At 42.6% G+C, this 26,673-nt stretch overlaps 1 protein-coding gene across 1 annotated transcript; it reads right to left on the reverse strand.

The window, feature by feature from the left end:
* Window positions 1–537: 537 nt before the first annotated feature.
* ldah (lipid droplet associated hydrolase) lies at window positions 538–25,850 on the reverse strand. The gene is given in 8 exon segments (XM_061987716.1): window positions 538–7,706; window positions 12,676–12,701; window positions 12,704–12,757; window positions 18,074–18,314; window positions 18,690–18,850; window positions 19,679–19,813; window positions 25,037–25,171; window positions 25,597–25,850. Coding segments are annotated over 8 exon segments (1,008 nt in total). The 5' UTR covers window positions 25,664–25,850; the 3' UTR covers window positions 538–7,517.
* Between the last annotated feature and the right edge of the window lie 823 nt (window positions 25,851–26,673).

Genomic DNA, 26,673 nt, shown 5'->3' on the forward strand with positions numbered 1-26,673 from the left:
CCACAGACAAATACCCCGTAATGACAACGTGAACACTTTTTATTTTGTATTTTGCAAATGAATAAAAAATGAAAAACTAAATAAAGACGTGAGGCTGGAATTGCTGCTAAAAGTGCATCAGAAAGTGTTGAGCAAGGGCTGTGAATACTTATCTACATCCATCCATTTTCTACCGCGTGTCCCTTTCAGGGTTGTGAGGGGTGCTGGAGCCTATCTTAGCTGCATTGGGGCGGAAGGCGGGGTACACCCTGGACAAATCACCACCTCATCACAGGGCCAACACAGATAGACAACATTCACACACTAGGGATCATTTAGTGTTGCCAATCAACCTATCCCCAGGTGCATGTCTTTGGAGGTGGGAGGGGCCTATCTTCCAGTCATATAATAATATATAATATTATAATATATATATATATATATATATATATATATATATATATATATATATGATATGATATATATATATATATATATTTATATATATATATATATATATATATATATATATGTTTATGGAAAATGTAAAATCCCTCAGAAAAAAGGAAATCCTAATTTCAAGTTGAGATGGATCCAGGATGTACTCGTCGACAAACGGATCCAAGTATTGATAGTATTTATCATTATTTACCAACATCCAGGGTAGGAATAGTTTCAGGTAGATACAAGCAGGAAATAGGTTTTTTAAGTCTTCTTTTTCAGATTGTTTTCACAAATAACGATTTGTTTTTGTTGATATTGTTGTATTTATATGTGGTGATCCTGTTTATTACTCTGGGAATAGTAGTTGTTGCCTTTGTGTACTTAATTCACGCAAACTGATAGTGTGTCATACAAGGGACCCTCTACCTACTTGGTATCAGACCAATGTGCAGTATTACCCACCTCAAGTGGTGTTTGTTGAACGTTTTGCCTCCAAACATTATTGCAACATTTATTGACCAAATGAAATTGTGCAAGGCTGCATGAAGACATGAATCATCGGAGTTGTGTAACGTTCCTTTAATGGACAATTCTATTCCCAACTTTGACATTGGCAAGCGGCTCTGTATTATTCACTGTATCATGTCTCTTGTCAGCGCCGCTTGAAGATTGTACTGCCAAGAGAAGGATCAATACACCAGTCTATTACCATTCCTCACCACCAGTCTATTACCATTCCTCACCACCAGTCTATTACCATTCCTCACCACCAGTCTATTACCATTCCTCACCACCAGTCTATTATCATTCCTCACCACCAGTCTATTATCATTCCTCACCACCAGTCTATTATCATTCCTCACCACCCTCCACTTGGCAAATATGTTCCAAATAAGCCTTGCAAGTAACATAACTTCATGTCATGCTAGGTAATAGGATAAGAGTGTACTACCCTGACCAGTGAAGCCGGTGGCGTTTCTGGGTGTTGTTGATAAATGGCTTTGACTTTGCATAGTAGAGTTTTAACTTGCACTTACAGATGTAGAGACCAACTGTATTTACCGACAGTGGTTTTCTGAAGTGTTCCTGAGTCCAAGTGGTGATATCCTTTGCACACTGATGTGGCTTTTTGATGCAGTAGCGCCTGAGGGATCCAAGACGTGTAATATCATGGCTTATGTGCAGTGATTTCTCCACATTAGGATGTGGAGAATTGAAGAGTGGGGAATTGGAATTGGTAGAACTGTTGTAATCTTTTCTTGTAAAACTAGTGTTTGTTCCGCCAGCATTTTGCCATCTGACGTCACTACGCAATCGTTGAAGGAACCGTTTGAAAAAATGGCAAGCGATTCCAAGGAATTGACACTTTGGGAACCTGAAGAAGAACCGGTTTTGGATTCCCATCCCGACCTGTGTGTTGAAGGCACAGCAGACAGTCGGAGCAGGTTGAGCCAGCTGGTCCTCAGGATGGATCTTATTACAAAGATGGAAGAGTCAAACAAAAAGGAGTTTCAGTTTCACCAAAGCTGTAAGTAGCATGCCACTGCTCAGCGTGGCGTTGCCTTAGAAGGCAATGACACCGTTGCTGTGCATTCAAAAACCAAAGGGAAGCGCTCTTGATTCACCAGAACATTGAAATGAAATGAAAGGAAAACAAGAAGGCATGCTGGCTATTCACGTTGTGAAAAACAGTCACGGGGATGCAACAAGATGCATTAACCAAAAAATAGAGTCCCAACTTCCGGAGTTCTGGCAGAGCCATCCATTTTCGGGGTATCAGCACATCAAGATGCTTTTTCCACTTATGAGGAATCCCCGGCGATGACTACTGGTAATACATGTTGGTAGCAGCCATCACCGGCGATGACTACTGGTAATACATGTTGGTAGCAGCCGACCACAGGTCTTGTAAGGCAGCGGCCCTCAAGCAGCTTCTGCTGCAAAGATTCACTCTGACTGACGCTGAGAGGGCAGAAACACTTCTTTCCCTGACCGCTTTGGCCGATAGAAGGGCTGTGGAACTAATAAGATGTCGCTGCTGGGCTCAGATGAGGGCGGGTTCGTTTTCCCGCACATTTTCCTGCGTTAGCTTCCACCTCCAGTCTGTGGCTCACTCCGCTTCTCTAGCCTCCGGCGACTACCGGGGCTTGGCTTCCAGACGGTTGGCCGTACAGAGTGTAGCAGTAGGTTCTCCCTGAACGACAATGGAAGACGTGGACCCGGCGGCTGTGGTGAGTCGCTACACGGAAAGAGGGCGAGGCGAGCCTGTGCTCTTCCATCATTGGTTCAGCGTCCAAGCTCGGCGATGTGTTCCTCCAGGCTCCTTCATGGCAGCAAGAAAGTGAGCTGCTCTTCATTTCTGACTCGTCATCAAGGAGACGTTTCTTGGTGGACACCAGTTCATAAGACTTCCCTTACAGACAGAGGCAAGGCGGCCAGTGGCTGCGGGTCACAGCTGAGTGCGGGTCACAGCTCATCCATCGACACTTTCGACTCCAGTTTGGTGAAGGTGTGCATCCACCGCTACCACTGTCCCCATTATTGACCAGGTGTGCTAATGGACTGCTTGTTGATGTTGCTACTTTTTGGGGGGGGACTTGGCCGGTTATCACATAATAATTATTTAGCATCTAGTGACATTTTGCAGCATTTGCTGGCTGATTTTCCATCGCCGATCACTCACACTTTTTCCACCACAGACACTAAACATGGTGATGAACATCTTATTCTTACATTGGGCTTACCAGTTTTTGCTTACACGCTTCGTCTTGACGAGGTCAAATTGGTCATTGCTAAAGAAGAGTTCGCTAGTATAGAGCGTTTAAGCATCGTGAGGCGTTGTAATAGCTCATGGGCATCGCCCTAGCAAATGGTACCCAAGGCGGGCGGTTCCTGGCGGCATTGTGGAGATTTTTGCCACCTCAACATCCCCACGCCCGACTGCTACCCTGTTCTACACACAACCTTGAGCCTGACTGTCTGTCACACGTGCTTGTGTGCCCAGTGCAGCTCAGAAAAGATTTGTTGGGAATGGCCGCTGACCAGCGACCAACACTGACCTTCGCGCATTTAAGACCGTGGGTACGGCCGTCAAGTTCGAGGAGGTGGTGGTGCAAGATGATGGTCCCACTGTCCTCTATGGCGTTTCCACTGGTCGCCCCCAGCCTGTAGTTTTGACACAATCCACTCCCTCTCACACCCTGGCGTTTGGCATCTGTCAATCTAGTTGGTGCCTTGTTTGTCTGGGGTGGCCTGAGGAACCATGTAAGAGTGGGCAACTATGTGCATGGCATGTCAGCCCGCCAAGGTCTACCCGCACAGTAAGTTCATCCTCAAACCGTTTCAGATTCTAATCAGGCGATTTGACCACGTGCACGTGGACTTGGTTGGCACCCTCTCTCCGTCGCAGGGTTTAACGCACCTACTTGCATCACCAGATGGCCAGAGGCGGTTCCCCTGTCCTCCAAAGCGTCTGTGGACGTTACCCGTGCATTTCTGTCAGGCTGGGTTGCGTGTTTTGGCACGGCGTCTGATACAACCTGAGACAGGGGAACCCAGTTTGTGTCGGAGCTCTGGTCAGCATCGACGCAGTCCTTAGGTGTGCAGGTGCATCGCACTACAGCCTACCACCCTCAAGTTGCTAAAAGCAGCGTTGCGTGCGGCACTCTAAGATGGCAGCTGGATCGACTGTTTGATTGGCAACACTAAAGTGAATTAATGTGAGTGTGAATGTTGTCCGTCTGTGTTGGTCCTTCCATGAGGTGGCGACTTGTCCAGGGTGTACCCCGCATTCCACCCGCATGCAGCTGAGATAGGCTCCAGCACCCCTCCCGACCCCGAGAGGGACAAGTGGTAGAAAATGGATGGACGGATGGATTTTGTACGTCCCGATGCCCACCGTTCTACCTTCCAACCTCCATACGATGGCCTGTTTTAGGTTTTGGAATGCGATCCTAAAAGTTTGGTGCTAAATATAGGCAGGCGCAGGGAACATGTTTCATTGGACAGGCTTAAGCCAGCACATAGTGTAGCAGGCGAGGAACTGCTGCCGGGCCAAGTCCCCCGTCATTGTTGGCATCCTAAACCTGTCAGGATTGAGCCTTCTGCCCCACAAGCTTTGCCCGCTCCTCTGATAAAAAGACATTGTAGCCGATACGGCCGGCTGGTAAAGCACCCTTGGAGGTTTTCATTTTCCCCATGAATTGCCTTCTGGGTGTCCGTGGGGGTGGGTAAGGAGCAAGGTTTCAGAGTCCATTTTGGGCACACTGTTAAAGTGTATGTTGGTTCTCATGTTTGCAATAAAAACCAGTAAAGAAACAGCAACTGTGTTTCCCATGACAGTAATAGCATGAAGTAGACACTGGAGTGAGATCCTACAGTGCCCACCAGGTCGCCCTGCTCAAGATGGCACAGGTGCACTTTGACACCCAACACCTGAATGGCCCACACAAGGCTCGGGAGAATGTTCTGTGGCCAGAAGAGACTCAAACTGAGCTCCTTGGCATCAACAAGACTTCTTATGCAAAACTATTCTTCTCCAGACGCTAGTTGGCAATAAAAGTGCGCTGATGACTCCGCCCAGTCCAGGTGTTACAGTTTTAGAAATAACACCAACAGTTTCCTATACAGCAGTTTGGCAACACAATTCTGGTTTACAACCTCCCCAGTCAGAATTGTTATATAGTCGAAGGAAGGATTTAGTCAGTAGGGCAAAATGTTATCTCCAAAGCAAATACAAAAAAGTAGGACATGGTTTTGGGATTTGTATTTACTCATTCAATAGCCTGACCTGGCATCCCACGACAGAGAACAAAGTTTAGCTGGAAGAACTCCAGGGTGTGACCGATGTTTTCTGCCAGTGGCTTTTTACCATGATTGTAAATATAGCTCTTGGGTATGGTGACATCCTGAAGGCTCTACTCAACTCACTTCATGTTGCTACTCTTCTACGTTTACACTTTTAAGAGTACAGTCCATGATTTCATTTTTTAGGTCAACACATTATTTTAATCTTGAATCCTAAACTAATTTCAGAAAATAGTTCAAAGAGTTACCGATTCAAAGAGAGCCTGTGCTGCATGTGACGTCACGTCGGGTTGCAAACTGGGCGCTAGCTCAAGTCCTTTGCCAGGAGACCAGAAGTCCAGCACTCAGCCGGACTACATCTGGGTAACGTTACAATTTTCCAAGTTAACAAAGCAAGACGAAGACACTTCTCAAAACTTGCTAGTTCGGTGCTAATTTGCATTGGATTGAGCATAAACATGCTAAGATTAGCATTACCAATTTTAGGTGGTGATTTCAACACCTCTAAGTTTGGTAATAGAAACTAGAACTAAGACAGCGGCTGAGTAACAAATACAATATTAATAGTTGAAGAAAGAAGTAGAGTTCAGTGTATGAAGTGAACAGAAACAGTATCAGTGTGTCAACCAGAGCACATCAAATTCATGTTGTTGACTCCAAAAAGAGTCATCTTGTTGTTTGCTCACAGTCTGTGCTGGCAGACAGGTCAATAGGTCAATAGGTCAATAGGTCAATAGGTCAATAGGTCAATAGGTCAACAGTCACAGTAGCAGTGTTATGTTGCAACAATGGTGTTGGTGAAAGTGCTATCGCTACTAGAAGGTTCTTCAAACAGTCCAAGTTAGCAAAAGTCTGTCAAAAAATATGTGGAATTAATTCACTATTTACTACTTAGTCACCTTTTTACACCTGCTGTACTATTGACTTCTCCTTATTGACTTCTCCTTATTGACTTCTCCTTGCTGTACTATTGACTTCTCCTTATTGACTTCTCCTTATTGACTTCTCCTTATTGACTTCTCCTTATTAACTTCTCCTTGCTGTACTATTGACTTCAACTTATTGACTTCTCATTGACTTCTCCTTATTGACTTCAACTTATTGACTTCTCCTTATTGACTTCTCCTTATTGACTTCTCCATGCTGTACTATTGACTTCAACTTATTGACTTCTCCTTATTGACTTCTCCTTATTAACTTCTCCTTGCTGTACTATTGACTTCAACTTATCGACTTCAACTTATTGACTTCTCCTTATTGACTTCTCCTTGCTGTACTATTGACTTCTCCTTATTGACTTCAACTTATTGACTTCTCCTTATTGACTTCTCCTTGCTGTACTATTGACTTCTCCTTATTGACTTCTCCTTATTGACTTCAACTTATTGACTTCTCTTTATTGACTTCTTGCTGTACTATTGACTTCAACTTATTGACTTCTCCTTATTGACTTCTCCTTATTAACTTCTCCTTGCTGTACTATTGACTTCAACTTATTGACTTCTCATTGACTTCAACTTATTGACTTCAACTTATTGACTTCTCCTTATTGACTTCTCCTTGCTGTACTATTGACTTCTCCTTATTGACTTCAACTTATTGACTTCAACTTATTGACTTCTCCTTATTGACTTCTCCTTGCTGTACTATTGACTTCAACTTATTGACTTCTCCTTATTGACTTCTCATTGACTTCTCCTTGCTGTACTATTGGCTTCTCCTCGTTGTACTATTGACTTCTCCTTATTGACTTCTCCTTGCTGTACTATTGACTTCAACTTATTGACTTCTCCTTGCTGTACTATTGACTTCTCATTGACTTCTCCTTGCTGTACTATTGACTTCTCCTAGGTGTACTATTGACTTCTCTTTATTGACTTCTCTTTGCTGTACTATTGACTTCTCCTTATTGACTTCTCCTTGCTGTACTATTGACGTCTCCTTATTGACTTCTCCTTGCTGTACTATTGACCTCTCCTTGGTGTACTATTGACTTCTCCTAGGTATACTATTGACTTCTCCTAGGTATACTATTGACTTCTCCTTGCTGTACTATTGACCTCTCCTTGGTGTACTATTGACTTCTCCTAGGTATACTATTGACTTCTCCTTGCTGTACTATTGAATTCTCCTTGCTGTACTATTGACTTTTCCTTGCTGTACTATTGACTTCTCCTAGGTGTACTATTGACTTCTCCTAATTGAATTCTCCTTGCTGTACTATTGACTTTTTCTTGCCACAGTCTCCATCATAACAGAAATGTTTATACCAAAGAAGACTCCACATGTCACGTCCTGACATCTGCCTTCATCCATCCAGCTACCATTTCAGCCACTTGGCGCCCCGCGTCCAGAACGAAGGCATGGCGGAAGCCTCTTTCACACAGTCTGAAATCTCCTGCTGGGAAGTCCGCCTTCATCTCCTGGTAGTACTGCACTGGACACCAGGGGTCTGTGGCCCCGTAGTAGAATAGAAGCTGCACATGTGAAGAGAACATGAAGGTAATATCAAGTTGATGATCAAACATGCACAGGTGTGGTCACAAGGTAGGCGTACATATCTTCTATATTTAAAGAAACAAAAGAAGAATGAGGTGCACAGTTTTGAATGTTGTGGCTTTTTTTCCCAGGTGGCATCCTATGACAGTTCCATGCTGGAAATCACTGAGAGCGGCCCATTCTTTCACAAATGTTTGTAGAAACAGTCTCCATGCCTAAGTGCGATTGTATACACCTACACAACTACTTTTGGCAATATAGTTGATATAGTATGGTAGTGTGGCCTTCATACGGTTAGTGAGCAGAAGTTGCTTTGATGGTCACGCCAAAGACATTTGCCACTTTTAAATTGGGCCTGCCTTTAATCACCGACTTGTGATTAGCTATTAGCATGTGTGATTAGCTATTAGCATGTGTGATTAGCTATTAGCATGTGTGATTAGCTATTAGCATGTGTGATTTCCACGCAACAGTTGTTTCTGAACGCCTCTCGACATCAAGATAGATAGATAGGTCTTTATTGTCATTGCACAAGTGGTATATGTACTTCACTGTGTAATCTACCGTATTTTTCAGAGTATAAGTCGCACCGGAGTATAAGTCGCACCTGCCGAAAATGCATAATAAAGAAGGAAAAAAACATAAATCACACTGGAGCCCGGCCAAACTATGAAAAAAACTGCGACTTATAGTCCGAAAAATATGGTACTAATAAAGTTTCAATCAATCAATCAACGAAACTTTGTCTTCAGCACAAACCCGTTCGAGATGAGACAAAGAAACAGTGTACAGGGTTACAGAACAGGAACGCTGATGGGTCGCCACAAGGTGCCCCGTAAAAGATGGGAAAAAGGTAAAAAGCTGGGGAAAAAGATGAGTAAAAAAGTACAATCTAGACTGGACTCCTAAGGGGGCCCGGTCTGGAGTGGGAAAACACCTCCATGCCATGCACACATAAACACGTTACATTTAATCACGACAAATTCGCAACAGAGGGGCGGGGAGTTGGAACCCTGGAGGTCGACTGCTGCTATGAAGCGCTGCCATCCGACCATCACCCCGAGGGTAAAACAAGTGGTGGTGAAGACGTGGGGAGGGGTGGGAGTGGGTGCGTGTTTGCCCAATTGTCTTGGGTGTAATGATGTAATGTTTTTTTAGACTGAGGCCGATCTGCAAAAGTTCGACTCCAGGTGTCGTTGAGGAGGGAGGGAGGGAGGTCAAAAGCGTCCATCATTGAGGTGTCCTCTGGGGTGTTTTCTCAGAACAGCCTGGTCCTGTTTCCACAGCGTCAAGGCCATTCGAGTGAGTCAAATCGTAGATTAGGATGTTTGTTTTCCGCAAGCAGACAAAACAATGACTTGTCTGTTCTATTGGTCCATGCTGGGTGCTCTGGACATCAAATGGAATGCTTTTAAATGCCATGCGAGGCAAAAAACAAAGAATGACTCAATGCTTTTTGACCACCTGCAGAATACTCTGTCTAACTTGCTTTCAAATCATGGATTACATCCATACTAGAACACAAACATTGGCTTTAAGAACTTGATAGAAAGGTGTTTTTAGTACTTTGACATCAATAAGGACATGAAACGCCTGTGATGTTATAGTCAAAACACTGGAAGAAACGCAGGCAGAGCAGAAATGAAACAGTTGGTGGAAAGACTTGAACAAAGACAATGTCAAAGATGAGTCAGATACAACAGCAACACACCCAGCACAAAGTATCAGTTGATTGTATCTTGTCAAATAATATTTGTTGAAAGGAGAGTTGTGTAACAGTTTGAATATTTGCTGACTGGTCATGTCTTGGTGCAAGGATGACATCATGGGAGGTTGAATGTGTTCACATAAAAGCAGTCACTTCAAAAGAGCACAAATTACTTTGTTTTTGTCTTTGAAATTAGTGCTTTTTTTAAACGCCCTGCACCTCGGACGCGAGTAGTAGCAGGTCAAACCACTGCACTAGAATGAGACAGTCAGAGATTACAAAGAGAAACATAACCAGGACTTGTGATCTCGCTAGAAAGATGTCCAGGCATGGAGTAATTGTCTCTGGCCCCCTGCCTGCGAGAGGCAATGATGAGATATAGCAGATTAGTCTCGCTTAACAAGTGGCTGGCTAGCTTCTGTAGACAACAGGGACTAACGTTTATTGATAATTGGCCCTCTTTCTGGGGCAAACCAGGCTTGCTGATGAGAGACGGCCTTCACCCTAACCAGGAAGGCGCCATCATCCTGACTAAAAACATAGACTACTGTTTAAGTCACATTTGACTAACTACACTAGAGCAAGCCCGGTCACAGGCAATTACAGAGCCTGCTAGTCCGGGTGAGGAGTCAGTTAAGCTAGAACTAGCCAGCGCCAGGCTGGACAATCCCTGTACGCATAGCAATTATTTTAGAATAATACACAACTCACATAATGTGTTTTCTGGTAGATATGCATTCTACTGAGGTGGCAAATCATGATGCGATCAGTCTATCGCAGCATCAAGCAAACAATCTGAAAATTCCCGTCGTATCAATTCCTAGATATGGTCGAAACTATTTAAAGTGCACTACGTATAATAAACGCAACATTATTAATATTGCTACTACGGATAATTTAAACAAAAACTCGTCAAAACAGCCCAATACTTATAATATGGGCTTTTTTGTATACTCTAGCCTTTAAATAGACCCCCCTTTTAGACTAGTTGATCTGCCGTTTCTTTTCTTTTCTCCTCTGCTCCTCTCTTCCTTGTGGAGGGGGGGGGGGGGGGGGCACAGGTCCGGTGGCATCCATTGCATTTGGTCTCCCCTAGAGGGGGGGGTTACCCACATATGCGGTCCTCTCCAAGGTTTCTCATAGTCATTCACATCGACGTCCCACTGGGGTGAGTTTTTCCTTGCCCTTATGTGGGCTTTGTACCGAGGATGTTGTTGTGGCTTGTGCAGCCCTTTGAGACACTTGTGATTTAGGGCTATATAAATAAACATTGATTGATTGATTGATTGATTGACTTCATGTTGTATTACTTCTGTGTTGAAAAACAACAGCAAACGTAGCAGGTGAATCTACTGCTTACTGTACTTTTATTCTACTGTTAAAATGTTGCTTACTGTACTTTTATTCTACTGTTAAAATGCTGCTTACTGTACTTTTATTCTACTGTTAAAATGTTGCTTACTGTACTTTTATTCTACTGTTAAAATGTTGCTTACTGTACTTTTATTCTACTGTTAAAATGTTGCTTACTGTACTTTACGGGGACGGCGTGGCGAAGTTGGGAGAGTGGCCGTGCCAGCAACCTGAGGGTTCCTGGTTCAATCCCCACCTTCTACCATCCTAGTCACGTCCGTTATGCCCTTGAGCAAGACACTTCACCCTTGCTCCTTATTCAACATTACTTGAAGACTGAAAATGAGAAGAGAAAATGTTTCCTCTTGTTGTTTCAACCTAAAGCAGGGGTCGGCAACCTTTACCAGTCAAAGAGCCATTTTGACCAGTTTCACAAATTATAGAAAACAATGGGAGCCGCAAAATGTTTTGAAATTTTAAATGAAATAACACTGCATACAAAGTTTTTTTTTTGCTTTGTGTTATGTATAAACCAGGGCTCTCAGACACGCTGCCCACACCTTTATATGGAATATTTAAGCTGGTGCTGCACGCGGGTTTCAAATGAATAGCGCTTGTCAGCGTCATGCGTGCCGTGATGGTACAGCATATAGCACACACTACAACCAGCGCGCCTGATCAGCCACACGTTGTATGGTGTTTCCGCTTGCTCACGTAGGTGACAGCAATGCATACTTGGTCAACAACCACACAGGTTACACTGACGGTGACCATATAAAACAACTTTAACACTCTTACTAATAATGTGCCACACTTTGAACCAAAACCAAACAAGAATGACAAACACATTTCGGGAGAACATCTGCACCGTAACACAACATAAACACAACAGGACAAATACCCAGAATCCCATGCAGCCCTAACTCTTCCGGGATACATTATACACCCCTGCTACCAAACCCCGCCCACCTCAACCTACGCACAGAGAGGGGGGGGGGGGGGTTGGTGGTAGTAGGGGTGTATAATGTAGCCCGGAAGAGTTAGGGCTGCATGGGATTCTGGGTGTTTGTTCTGTTGTGTTTATGTTGTGTTAAGGAGCAGATGTTCTCCCGAAATGTGTTTGTCATTCTTGTTTGGTTTTGGTTCAAAGTGTGGCGCATTATTAGTAAGAGTGTTAAAGTTGTTTTATATGGTCACCGTCAGTGTAACCTGTGTGGCTGTTGACCAAGTATGCCTTGCTGTCACGTACGTGTGCAAGCAGAAGATGTATGTTGTATAACAAGTGTTGGGCTGGCACGCTGTTAATACAGATTGTAGAGGGCGCCATGTGATGTACCATCATGGCACGCCTTTAGTATAACTATAAGGGTGAAAATCGGTGAATATTAATCTCGGGAGTTTTCTGCGAGAGACACTGAAATCCGGAAGTCTCACGGGAAAATTGGGGGGTTCAGCAAGTAAGCTGAATTGGGGGGTTCAGCAAGTAAGCTGCTGAGCCGCATCAGAGTGATCAAAGAGCCGCGGGTTGCCGACACCTGACCTAAAGTGTTGCTTGCCTGCTGCAGGGGACATTTTGCTTTTGCATAACTGATAGTTATTTTGTTTGTTTCTTTACCATTTGTACAAAGAATTGGAGCAAAAAAGGAGTGCAGAAGATGGTTCTTATGACATAGGACTATTCTTCCTATGATTCTCTTAACATCATCATTTTTTAGACCGGTCTTAGTTTTGCAAGTGTTAGTGACTAAAGCTGCAAACATGTCCTTGCAGGAGTCTGACTTTTGGCTGAACTGAGCTTGAGTGAAGTCAACTTTAGGTTTTGTGAGAAATCACTTCCTAATGATTGTGCCCTGCAGCTACATTTCAGCTTCTAGCTGTACTCTTACCTTCTCAAGGTTGTTCTCGATGGTCGGTTCTCTCTTTCCAGCACCTTCCTCATTTCCTGCCCCCCCATGTACACGGCATTAGCTACGGAGAGAACAACAACACAGCAGTTAATATTGGCTTCTTTGACACTGCAGCTAACACAAACTTCAACTCAAACAACAATGTGGCTGATATGTCAAAGATAACAAATATATTTGTTACAACTTCAAAGCGTGAAGTTATGGATCCAAATATGAGCTGAACTTTTGTAGCTGTCAAGACACGTCATTAAATATATGTTTGACCTGTTAGTTGCAAGGAGTGCCAAGGACTAAAGTGGTGTGGAGGGGTGAGGGTGGTGTAATCATTGTGTAATCCTCAGCTGATTTTGCAAGTTGACTTCTTTGCAAAGGCGTGATCTGGGTAAAAGTTTATTGGCAGCAACAGACCGTGAGAGTTTCAACAACAAACATTCTGAACAAAGGCAAAATAATCAATTTGTACTTCATCTAGCCAAATAAGTATGGTATTTTTCAGACTATAGGGCACACTTAAAATCATTTGATTTTCTCCACAATTGAGTGCGCACCTTGTAAGCCGGTGTTTCCTAATGTACGGGTTCATTCTGGTTGTGCTTACCGACCTCAAAGATGGTGTAATTATAAGTGTGACAAGTAGATGGCAGTCAAACATAAGAGATATGTGCGGACTGCCGGTTCAATAAATGAGGCTAGCAAGCACAGGTTAGTGTTGTGTCCGTGCCTTTAGAAATAGTCTTTTAAAATGACAACAACCATTGAACTGATACGTTTGGGGTTCTCACCACAACAACAACACCGTTGCACCTGAATGACGTCAGTGCTGCGCTAACACTCCAAGGGACAACAACTGTTACATTCTCTCTTTTTGATGAAATAACATTAGAGGAACTATTACAGCGTGTAAGTGGGACAAAACAAACAACATGTTTACTTGACCCACTTCCTGGGAAACTTATCAAGGAGCTTTTTGTATTATTAGGTCCATCAGTGCTAAATATTATAAACTTATCACTTTCCTCTGGCACTGTTCCCCTAGCATTCAAGAAAGCGGTTATTCATCCTCTGCTCAAAAGACCTAACCTTGATCCTGACCTCATGGTAAACTACCGACCGGTGTCCCACCAACCCTTTATTTCGAAAATCCTCGAAAAAATTGTCGCACAGCAGCTAAATGAACACTTAGTGTCTAACAATCTCTGTGAACCTTTTCAATCCGGTTTCAGGGCAAATCACTCTACGGAGACAGCCCTCGCAAAAATGACTAATGATCTACTGCTGACGATGGATTCTGATGCGTCATCTATGTTGCTGCTTCTTGATCTTAGCGCTGCTTTCGATACCGTCGATCATAATATTTTATTAGAGCGTATCAAAACACGTATTGGTATGTCAGACTTAGCCTTGTCGTGGTTTAACTCTTATCTTACTGACAGGATGCAATGCGTCTCCCATAATAATGTGACCTCGGACTATGTTAAGGTAACGTGCGGAGTCCCCCAAGGTTCGGTTCTTGGCCCTGCACTCTTTAGTATTTACATGCTGCCGCTAGGCGACATCATACGCAAATACGGTGTTAGCTTTCATTGTTATGCTGATGACAGCCAACTCTACATGCCCCTAAAGCTGACCAACACGCCGGATTGTAGTCAGCTGGAGGCGTGTCTTAATGAAATTAAACAATGGATGTCCGCTAACTTCTTGCAACTCAACGCCAAGAAAACGGAAATGCTGATTATCGGTCCTGCTAAACACCGACATTTATTTAATAATACCACCTTAACATTTGACAACCAAACAATTACACAAGGCGAATCAGTAAAGAATCTGGGTATTATCTTCCACCCAACTCTCTCCTTTGAGTCACACATTAAGAGTGTTACTAAAACAACTCTCTCCTTTGAGTCACACATTAAGAGTGTTACTAAAACAACTCTCTCCTTTGAGTCACACATTAAGAGTGTTACTAAAACAACTCTCTCCTTTGAGTCACACATTAAGAGTGTTACTAAAACAACTCTCTCCTTTGAGTCACACATTAAGAGTGTTACTAAAACAACTCTCTCCTTTGAATCACACATTAAGAGTGTTACTAAAACGGCCTTCTTTCATCTCCGTAATATCGCTAAAATTCGTTCTATTTTATCCACTAGCGACGCTGAGATCATTATTCATGCGTTCGTTACGTCTCGTCTCGACTACTGTAACGTATTATTTTGGGGTCTCCCTATGTCTAGCATTAAAAGACTACAATTGGTACAAAATGCGGCTGCTAGACTTTTGACAAGAACAAGAAAGTTTGATCATATTACGCCTATACTGTATATACCTTTATATACATATATACATATATATATACCTATACTGGCTCACCTGCACTGGCTTCCTGTGCACTTAAGATGTGACTTTAAGGTTTTACTACTTACGTATAAAATACTACACGGTCTAGCTCCGTCCTATCTTGTCGATTGCATTGTACCATATGTCCCGGCAAGAAATCTGCGTTCAAAGAACTCCGGCTTATTAGTGATTCCCAGAGCCCAAAAAAAGTCTGCGGGCTATAGAGCGTTTTCTATTCGGGCTCCAGTACTATGGAATGCCCTCCCGGTAACAATTAGAGATGCTACCTCAGTAGAAGCATTTAAGTCCCATCTTAAAACTCATTTGTATACTCTAGCCTTTAAATAGCCCCCCTGTTAGACCAGTTGATCTGCCGTTTCTTTTCTTTTCTCCTCTGCTCCCCTTTTCCTTGAGGGGGGGGGCACAGGTCCGGTGGCCATGGATGAAGTGCTGGCTGTCCAGAGTCGGGACCCGGGGTGGACCGCTCGCCTGTGCATCGGCTGGGAACATCTCTACGCTGCTGACCCGTCTCCGCTCGGGATGGTGTCCTGCTGGCCCCACTATGGACTGGACTCTTACTATTATGTTGGATCCACTATGGACTGGACTCTCACAATATTATGTCAGACCCACTCGACATCCATTGCTTTCGGTCTCCCCTAGAGGGGGGGGGTTACCCACATATGCGGTCCTCTCCAAGGTTTCTCATAGTCATTCACATCGACGTCCCACTGGGGTGAGTTTTCCTTGCCCGTATGTGGGCTTTGTACCGAGGATGTCGTTGTGGCTTGTGCAGCCCTTTGAGACACTTGTGATTTAGGGCTATATAAATAAACATTGATTGATTGATTGAGATTGACATTAGCAAGCATGCCCAAAACTTTGATGTTTCATGGAGAATATAGAACATTACACACGGCGCTCAAAAATCCATCAAAATGTTTTAGCAGGACTTTGGTAAGCCATGAAGCCACATTACAGCTACAGTAGTCAGACGTACTGTGCTTCCACATGCTGGGATTGTTATGGTGTGTGCAAAAGGATCCCCCCAAAAAAACTGTAACCAACCGGACCAAACTCACACGCATTACAAACATAGCAGCTAAAATCATCCAACATTTCAGATCTAAACCCCAGGTCCATCATTCGACTGGCAAACACAATAGTGCAGGATATCACTCACCCACTACACCAATACATCATCCCACTACCATCAGGGAGCAGGTACAGAACTATCAAATTCTGGAGGGCCCGCCTCGGGAGAAGCCTTATCCCTGCAGTTATAGCCGCCCTAAGAGTTTGACATAACGCCTAAACCAGGGGTGCTCACACTTTTTCTGCAGACGAGCTACTTTTCAATTGATCAAGTCGTGGAGATCTACCTCATTCATATATATCATTTATATTTACTTATTTATGAAATATATGTTTTTGTTAACAAGTTAAAGGTGTTTAATGATAATGCAAGCATGTTTAACACATATAGTTAATATTGTTAATACATTAAAGGTGTTTAATGATAATACAAGTATGTTTAATACATATAGTTAATATTGTTAACAACTTAAAGGTATTTAAAGATAATGCAACCATGTTTAACACATATAGTTAATATTGTTAACAAAATAAAGGTGTTTGATGATAATACAAGCATGTTTAACACAGTTAATATTGTTAATAAATTAAAGGTGTTTAATGATAATACAAGAATGTTTAATACATATAGTTAATATTGTTAACAAGTTAAAGGTGTTTAAAGATAATACAAGCATGTTTAACACATATAGTTAATATTGTTAACAAGTTAAAGGTGTTTAATGATAATACAAGGATGTTTAACACATATAGTTAATATTGTTAATAAGTTAAAGGTGTTAAAAGATAATACAAGCATGTTTAACACATATAGTTAATATTGTTAATAAGTTAAAGGTGTTTAAAGATAATACAAGCATGTTTAACACATATAGATTCCTTTCTTTCATGAAGACAAGAATATAAGTTGGTGTATTACCTGATTGTGATGACTTGCATTGATTGTAATCAGACAGTGGTGCTAAAAACGTCCGCATTTTCGAATGGAGGAGAAAAAAAGTCCGCCTTTCTGTCCAATACCACATGAAAGTGGTTGGTTTTTGGCATCTTATTTGTCCAGCTTCCGTACTCCTTTGTATACACTTTACAAGAAATACATTGTCGGCAAACTCCATAGCTTGCTAGCTTGTGCACGCCAGCTTTCTGAGACTCTTATTTTGGTAGCGCAACTGTGCAACTGTGCAGTCGGTCTTTGGAGTTTTGACGACAGGTACGGCGCCAGAGTCTGTTGAAATAAAGTGTTTCTCGCCTTCCAGTCGGTAATTTTAATGAGCTGGCAGCAGCCAGCGTCATCTCAGAAGACCCTCGGGTGCCGTGAATGTCAATCAAGTGACGAAAGTGACGTCATAGTGAAGATTTATGATCGCTCATTTTTAGGACTATTTTTTTAATGCCTGGCTGGTGATCGACTGACACACCCTCCACGATCGACCGGTAGCTCGCGATCGACGTAATGAGCACCCCTGGCCTAAACTGTCTGACAAGCCTGTAAATGTGTTGGTCATGTATGATGTCTTTTTCTTATTTTTGATGTGTAATGTCTATTGTTTAAATGTACGGCAGTGAAAATTAATTTCCCCCAACGGGGACCAATACATTTAAATCAAATCAATCAAAATAGCAGCTATTAGGAGACAATATGTGTCGTTTTGTTACGCAATATTATGGAAAAACAACGTTTCTTACCTACTGGTTCCTGCTTTTGTGTACTTGGGATCTGCAAAAGTCCCGTAAATCTGCGTACTCCCGCCATTGTAGCTCGTGCCGTAGTCAATAAGTTCATCTTTTCCTCCATCCTCTTGTCGTAATCAATCACTTACTTCCCTCAATCAATATATATATTTTTTATTCTTGAATTTGTTGTTGAAATTCTGTCTCTATTCAACCAGACCCAACCTAAAATGTATGCCATGTGTCTGTAAAGGAGGTGGGACACTGGAATTACCTGCACAGTCTCCACTGAGAAGGCCTACAGTTGCTTGGACTATGGACTGATCCCGACAGCGAAGGCCACCAAGAACCAGGTTGACCAGACTTCTTTTGAGCGCCTCAGGCAGCAGAGAGAGCAGAAAGATGGGCAGGTAGGTCATGTAGCGCAGGTGACAGAGTAAAGGTGTCATGGCCTTCCCTTGAGGAGTCAGGGCCATGCGTTCGATGGTGGGGAAAAGCATGACGGCCTTCACAACCTGGATCAAAAGAAAGAAAGAAAAAGCACAAGTTTGCATAGACTCATCAGAGGCATTATGTCAAAACTCTCACCGCTAAATGAATGATTTAAACCCTTCCTTTCACAATATACATATTAGGTTTGGGATTTACTTCATCAAAACAAGGCCCAAATGATACACATGTGTCATTTAAGACAACATGAACAAACAGGACAAAGTTTGAATGGTCAGACAAGACATAGTCTCAGCTATTTGGCCAGATTGACAGGACACCTAAGGATGCTCTACCAACTGTCAAGCAAGGCGGTGGTAGCATCATCATCTGGGCCAACCATCTGTGACACCAAAAAGTAAATATATGGGAGATCACCTATTGGACATCCAATACTATACCTGGAGACTGGGGTCTCTCTTCAAGATCTCCAAAATGATGTAGCAACCAATGGAGTGTCCCACTAGGACCAGCTTGGTGTCCTTGGGGACATACTTCCTGAGGAAAGACAGTTTGTGTTCTATCTGCCCATCAAGACCAAACACGTCTGTTGAGGAGACATCTGGAACAACAATAGATAGTATGAATACACAACATACAGGCTGTTGAGGAGACATCTGGAACAACAATAGATAGTATGAATACACAACATACAGGCTGTTGAGGAGGCATCTGGAACAACAATAGATAGTATGAATACACAACATACAGGCTGTTGAGGAGACATCTGGAACAACAATAGATAGTATGAATACACAACATACAGGCTTTGAGGAGACATCTGGAACAACAATAGATAGTATGAATACACAACATACAGGCTGTTGAGGAGGCATCTGGAACAACAATAGATAGTATGAATACACAACATACAGGCTGTTGAGGAGGCATCTGGAACAACAATAGATAGTATGAATACATACTTCATGTATTTCATTGTGATGATGCACCATGACAATATAATAGCTGCCACACCTTAAAAAATAGCATTTTTTCGGTGAAAACAAAATAATGTCATATCATGTATAAAGGTTGGACGGCAGTACCACTTACCGACTGAATTGAAAACTGTACTATACTGCCTTTATACGGTACTTTTTAGAGGCGGTATAGTACTGAATATGATTCATTAGCATCGCGGTACCGGTATACCGTAAAACCCTAATATATGGTATACTGATGTACATATATTGATGCATGGAATACACATGTTGGGCAAAAATCTCCATAACTTACGCCCTTTCTCTGTAAAGCATGTATTCCATAGATTAGGGGTATCAAACGTACGGCCCAGGTGAGTTTGGTTAAGTATACAAATGAAATAAACTGCTGTTCCAAATATGTCGCCATAGCAATTCTTTCAAGTATTGCATTTGTCCACAGGTTGTACCTTGGACCATGTCCATGGATGCGGGGGGCACACAGTGTCCGGCATGACTCACAGCCCACACAGGGTGGTGGTTGCCAAAGAGACTCCAAAGCGTTAGCAGGAAGGTTCTGTAGAAGCCAAGGACCCCAGGGTTACCTGCATGGAAGACAAATACATGAGTGGCACACAATAGAAAAGTAGTCTTTTCCACATACTTTAACATGAGGGGCTGAGGTATTGACAACAATAATACTGCAGAACATTCCATGTAATCCAGCCCTATACGTGGCGTCCCACCACAGATACATTTGGACCACTGCTAAATATTGCTGCAACATGTTGAGAATTCTATGTTTACTTGCGGCTCAAAGAGCAACCGTCTTTCTACTCAATCATATCTTTGGCTGAAAGTACTGTGTTGATATTATTTAACTACCATTTAACTACCGTCTTTCTACTTAATCATGTATTTGGCTGAAAGTACTGTGTTGATATTATTTAACTAAACCTGGCACACCGCCATGGCAAAATCTTAGCCGCCACACATTCAATATACGTTTGTTTTAAACAAATTAAAGTAATATAATGTATTGTAGCCTCCAGAAGAAGTCTAAAATTATTTTAACTTTTATTGCCAATCTTATGCTAAAAAAGGGCTCCATTCCAACATCTTTTAGCACACTTTGGTCTCCATGCAACACTTCCTCGCTCTATGCCAGTCCACTTTCAGACACAATGTCTGTGGCGTTTTGCTAGCAGGAGACATCTACCACTTTTTATGGGCTTTTAGTAGCAGTCGTGCAGTGCATCGACATTGACGCAACTTCTTTTTTGACTGCTTCACTACTGTGCTGAAGACGCAACAAATGCATACTTCAAGAAGTTGTTATCATGCAGGATATATGTTTTCTACGTGAGAAAACAACCGTCATTTAAAAAAATACTAAAAGCAATTAAATTATTTTTAATCAGCCCATAAGTCCCCTAGCAAATATGAGATTATAAAAGGATGTTGCTGAATCGAGGATGTGTCTAATATTTGTCATTTCTGACTGTCTAATTATGTTGAAACGTACACGTTAGGACATCTTTGGTATCCACTTGATTCCATTCCATTCTTGGGGGTAACTATTCAATTCAGAATCGATTCTCGATTCAAAATCAATACTTTTTCATCACATTGTGTGCCAGTTCTATGATTGACTACATTCCTCCATAGAATAGATAACAGCTCTGATTAAATTCACGCCGTGAGTTTCCCACCTAGGCCTTCAGTGATGTCTGACTTCAATGATGACCTCTCAAAATAGCATCACTGATGTCACCACATGACCATTGCTGGATAAATACTATACAGGAACACCTTTTATGCAAAACTGGTTATTTTCTGGCGCATTTAAAAATCAATTAAAAAGGCATTAGTAATTAAAACATATACCTTAAATTTCTCTGCTTGACTTATGCAACTTCCGGTCAATAAAGTTTGATTGAAAGTACACACTTCTTAAAGATGCATTACCTGCCCTGACCACATGATGGCGACAAATACACATGTAACAATGTTCATTAACTGACAAGCACTTTAACAACAAGAGTTTACTACTTCTCGTTGTAACAGAACAGCTACTGTCAACAACTTGTGATCTGATTGGCTATCACAACTGTCTATCAACTGTATGTGCCTGTTCACTTACAGTGCACACACATTGTTGATTCTGAAGGCAGATTTGGTACAGCATGGCAACATAAGCTAGCTGAATTCTGATTGGATAGGGTTAGGGCAGTGGTTCTTAACCTGGGTTGGATGGAACCCTAGGGGTTCGGCGGAGGTCAAAACACACCCGACTCATGGTGTAAATAAAAACTTCTCCCTATCGGCGTATTACGGATACGGCAACAGCAGAAGTCAGACTGATTTGCAGGTGTTTAATTTGTTGTGAGTTTATGTTGGTTTTGTTGTTTGAACAAGGTGATGTTCATGCACGCTTCATTTTGTGCACCAGTAAAAAAACATGGTAACACTTTAGTATGGGGAACATATTCACCATTAATTAGTTGCTTATTAACATGCAAATTAGTAACATATTGGCTCTAAACTAGTCATTATTAAGTACTTATTAATGCCTTATTCGGCATGGCCTTATTATAACCCTAACCCTCTAACCCTAACCAAATAACTCTAAATTAAGTCTGTGTTACTTAGAATATGTTCCCCCAGTGTCCAAATAACTCTAAATTAAGTCTTTATTACTTAGAATATGTTCCTCTAGTGTCCAAATAACTCTAAATTAAGTCTGTGTTACTTAGAATATGTTCCCCATACTAAAGTGTTACCAAAAACATATAACTTTGTCTTGAATTTGAAGAAATACATTTTATTTTTCACTAAAGAAGGGTTGGGTGAATGCGCATATGAAACTGGTGGGGTTCGCTACCTCCAACAAGGTTAAGAACCACTGGGTTAGGGTTATTGGCAGCACCAGGAAAGAAGGTGATGATTGGCAGCACCAAGAAAGAAGGTGATGATTGGCAGCACCAAGAAAGAAGGTGATGATGATTGGCAGCACCAAGAAAGAAGGTGATGATGATTGGCAGCACCAAGAAAGAAGGTGATTGGCAGCACCAAGAAAGAAGGTGATGATTGGCAGCACCAAGAAAGAAGGTGATTGGCAGCACCAAGAAAGAAGGTGATGATTGGCAGCACCAGGAAAGAAGGTGATGATTGGCAGCACCAAGAAAGAAGGTGATGATTGGCAGCACCAAGAAAGAAGGTGATGATTGGCAGCACCAGGAAAGAAGGTGATGATTGGCAGCACCAAGAAAGAAGGTGATGATTGGCAGTACCAAGAAAGAAGGTGATGATTGGCAGCACCAAGAAAGAAGGTGATGATTGGCAGCACCAAGAAAGAAGGTGATGATTGGCAGCACCAAGAAAGAAGGTGATGATTGGCAGCACCAAGAAAGAAGGTGATGATTGGCAGTACCAAGAAAGAAGGTGATGATTGGCAGTACCAAGAAAGAAGGTGATGATTGGCAGTACCAAGAAAGAAGGTGATGATTGGCAGTACCAAGAAAGGTGATGATTGGCAGTACCAAGAAAGAAGGTGATGATTGGCAGCACCAAGAAAGAAGGTGATGATTGGCAGCACCAAGAAAGAAGGTGATGATTGGCAGCACCAGGAAAGAAGGTGATGATTGGCAGCACCAGGAAAGAAGGTGATGATTGGCAGCACCAAGAAAGAAGGTGATGATTGGCAGCACCAGAAAAGAAGGTGATGATTGGCAGCACCAAGAAAGAAGGTGATGATTGCCAGCACCAAGAAAGAAGGTGATGATTGGCAGTACCAAGAAAGAAGGTGATGATTGGCAGCACCAAGAAAGAAGGTGATGATTGGCAGCACCAAGAAAGAAGGTGATGATTGGCAGCACCAAGAAAGAAGGTGATGATTGGCAGCACCAGGAAAGAAGGTGATGATTGGCAGCACCAGGAAAGAAGGTGATGATTGGCAGCACCAAGAAAGAAGGTGATGATGATTGGCAGCACCAAGAAAGAAGGTGATGATTGGCAGCACCAAGAAAGAAGGTGATGATTGGCAGCACCAAGAAAGAAGGTGATGATTGGCAGCACCAGGAAAGAAGGTGATGATTGGCAGCACCAGGAAAGAAGGTGATGATTGGCAGCACCAAGAAAGAAGGTGATGATTGGCAGCACCAGAAAAGAAGGTGATGATTGGCAGCACCAAGAAAGAAGGTGATGATTGCCAGCACCAAGAAAGAAGGTGATGATTGGCAGTACCAAGAAAGAAGGTGATGATTGGCAGCACCAAGAAAGAAGGTGATGATTGGCAGCACCAAGAAAGAAGGTGATGATTGGCAGCACCAAGAAAGAAGGTGATGATTGGCAGCACCAGGAAAGAAGGTGATGATTGGCAGCACCAGGAAAGAAGGTGATGATTGGCAGCACCAAGAAAGAAGGTGATGATGATTGGCAGCACCAAGAAAGAAGGTGATGATTGGCAGCACCAAGAAAGAAGGTGATGATTGGCAGCACCAAGAAAGAAGGTGATGATTGGCAGCACCAGGAAAGAAGGTGATGATTGGCAGCACCAGGAAAGAAGGTGATGATTGGCAGCACCAAGAAAGAAGGTGATGATTGGCAGCACCAGAAAAGAAGGTGATGATTGGCAGCACCAAGAAAGAAGGTGATGATTGCCAGCACCAAGAAAGAAGGTGATGATTGGCAGTACCAAGAAAGAAGGTGATGATTGGCAGCACCAAGAAAGAAGGTGATGATTGGCAGTACCAAGAAAGAAGGTGATGATTGGCAGCACCAAGAAAGAAGGTGATGATTGGCAGCACCAAGAAAGAAGGTGATGATTGGCAGCACCAAGAAAGAAGGTGATGATTGGCAGCACCAGGAAAGAAGGTGATGATTGGCAGCACCAGGAAAGAAGGTGATGATTGGCAGCACCAAGAAAGAAGGTGATGATGATTGGCAGCACCAAGAAAGAAGGTGATGATTGGCAGCACCAAGAAAGAAGGTGATGATTGGCAGCACCAAGAAAGAAGGTGATGATTGGCAGCACCAGGAAAGAAGGTGATGATTGGCAGCACCAGGAAAGAAGGTGATGATTGGCAGCACCAAGAAAGAAGGTGATGATTGGCAGCACCAGAAAAGAAGGTGATGATTGGCAGCACCAAGAAAGAAGGTGATGATTGCCAGCACCAAGAAAGAAGGTGATGATTGGCAGTACCAAGAAAGAAGGTGATGATTGGCAGCACCAAGAAAGAAGGTGATGATTGGCAGCACCAAGAAAGAAGGTGATGATTGGCAGCACCAAGAAAGAAGGTGATGATTGGCAGCACCAGGAAAGAAGGTGATGATTGGCAGCACCAGGAAAGAAGGTGATGATTGGCAGCACCAAGAAAGAAGGTGATGATGATTGGCAGCACCAAGAAAGAAGGTGATGATTGGCAGCACCAAGAAAGAAGGTGATGATTGGCAGCACCAAGAAAGAAGGTGATGATTGGCAGCACCAGGAAAGAAGGTGATGATTGGCAGCACCAGGAAAGAAGGTGATGATTGGCAGCACCAAGAAAGAAGGTGATGATTGGCAGCACCAGAAAAGAAGGTGATGATTGGCAGCACCAAGAAAGAAGGTGATGATTGCCAGCACCAAGAAAGAAGGTGATGATTGGCAGTACCAAGAAAGAAGGTGATGATTGGCAGTACCAAGAAAGAAGGTGATGATTGGCAGTACCAAGAAAGAAGGTGATGATTGGCAGGACCAAGAAAGAAGATGATGATTGGCAGCACCAAGAAAGAAGGTGATGATTGGCAGCACCAGGAAAGAAGGTGATGATTGGCAACTAACTCACCAGGAATAATAAGAACCAGCAGTTTGTGTTGAGAGTTGAGATGTTTAGGACCACATCGTAGAAGTTCAGTGATGGCTCCGCAGCAGTAGATGAAGTCTGTCTGGGCAACATCGCTCATGTTTGCCAGCACAGCACCTGAGAAAAGGGAAACACGGTATAAAGTCCTTGGCAAGATTGTCAACACATGTCACGTGACAGTGGGTCCAAAGTGGCTCCACGTCACGAGTACATAGTGACACAATCTTCATAAGATTGTTTAAAAATGAGTATATAGTATATGAGTATATAGTATATGAGTATATGAGTGTATAGTATATGAGTATATAGTATATAGTGACACACTTTTCATAAGATGGTTTAAAAAAGATTGTTTATACCGAACTTGACGCTTAATTCTGCGTTTATTCGCTAATATTTCATTAGCTTGACGTCACCGTCGTGACTAATAATGATGAAATACCAATAATATTCCACATAACTTCTAACGCTAGTTTGAAAGCGTCCAACTTGATATTTGTCACATTTAAATGATAAAGATGAAGTTTATTCCTTCAATTTACCGCCGGCGGCTGCTGGGACGTCCATTGATGACTTCCTGTTTACTTCTGGGGCGGAAGTGGAGGACATTTTCTTCTTCGTGGATTGGCCGAAAGTCACTCTGATGAAAGACTTGCTGCCATCTAGCGGATTACAGTGGTACTGACACTTTGCAGGGGGAGGAAGCACAAGGCCTAGTTAAAAAAGAATGTATTTTACATTTTTATTCTGACAGAGTTTACAAAATGTAAACTTCAATTGTATATATATTTTTAAGCAAAAAAAAATAAAAAGCATTTTTGTGGTCGAGGTGTACTTGGATGAACAACATATACTCCACAGGGGTGAAAGCTACTTCACTGACAAAAGTTCAAGAGTGAGAGCATGACACCATCTCTCTCTCTCTCTCTCTCACACACACACACACACACACACACACACACACACACACACACACACACACACACACACACACACACACACACACACACACACACACACACACACACACACACACACACACACACACACACACACACACACACACACACACACACACACACACACACACACACACACACACACACACACACACACACACACACACACACACACACACACACACACACACACACACACACACACACACACACACACACACACACACACACACACACACACACACACACACACACAAATAATAATTTAGATTGAGAGTCAGAGCATGACACCGTCACTCACACACACAAATAAGAACTCAACAGACTCAAGAACAGTTTTTTTCCTAAAGCCATAACCACGGTGAACTCTCATAGGCACTGATTTTAGTTCAGCACCGCTCTGTGTGCAATTTTTACTTTCCACCCACAGTCTGAATGCTTCTGTATATAGTATAATATTTATTCCTGTAAACACATTCAGAACATTCCTTCTCAGGACTGGACTGTGCAACTTACCTTTTTTCTCTTTCTTCCTATGTTTTGCATATTTGTAGATTGTCACACTGATACTGGAGTTGCTTTTAATGTCATTGTACCTGTGTATAGTGACATTGTATTCTATTCATGTATTCAGTATTGTATTTTGTATCCCGAGGCGCT

Source organism: Nerophis lumbriciformis, linkage group LG26 (genome assembly GCF_033978685.3).
Source record: "Nerophis lumbriciformis linkage group LG26, RoL_Nlum_v2.1, whole genome shotgun sequence".
Lineage (NCBI taxonomy): Eukaryota > Metazoa > Chordata > Actinopteri > Syngnathiformes > Syngnathidae > Nerophis > Nerophis lumbriciformis.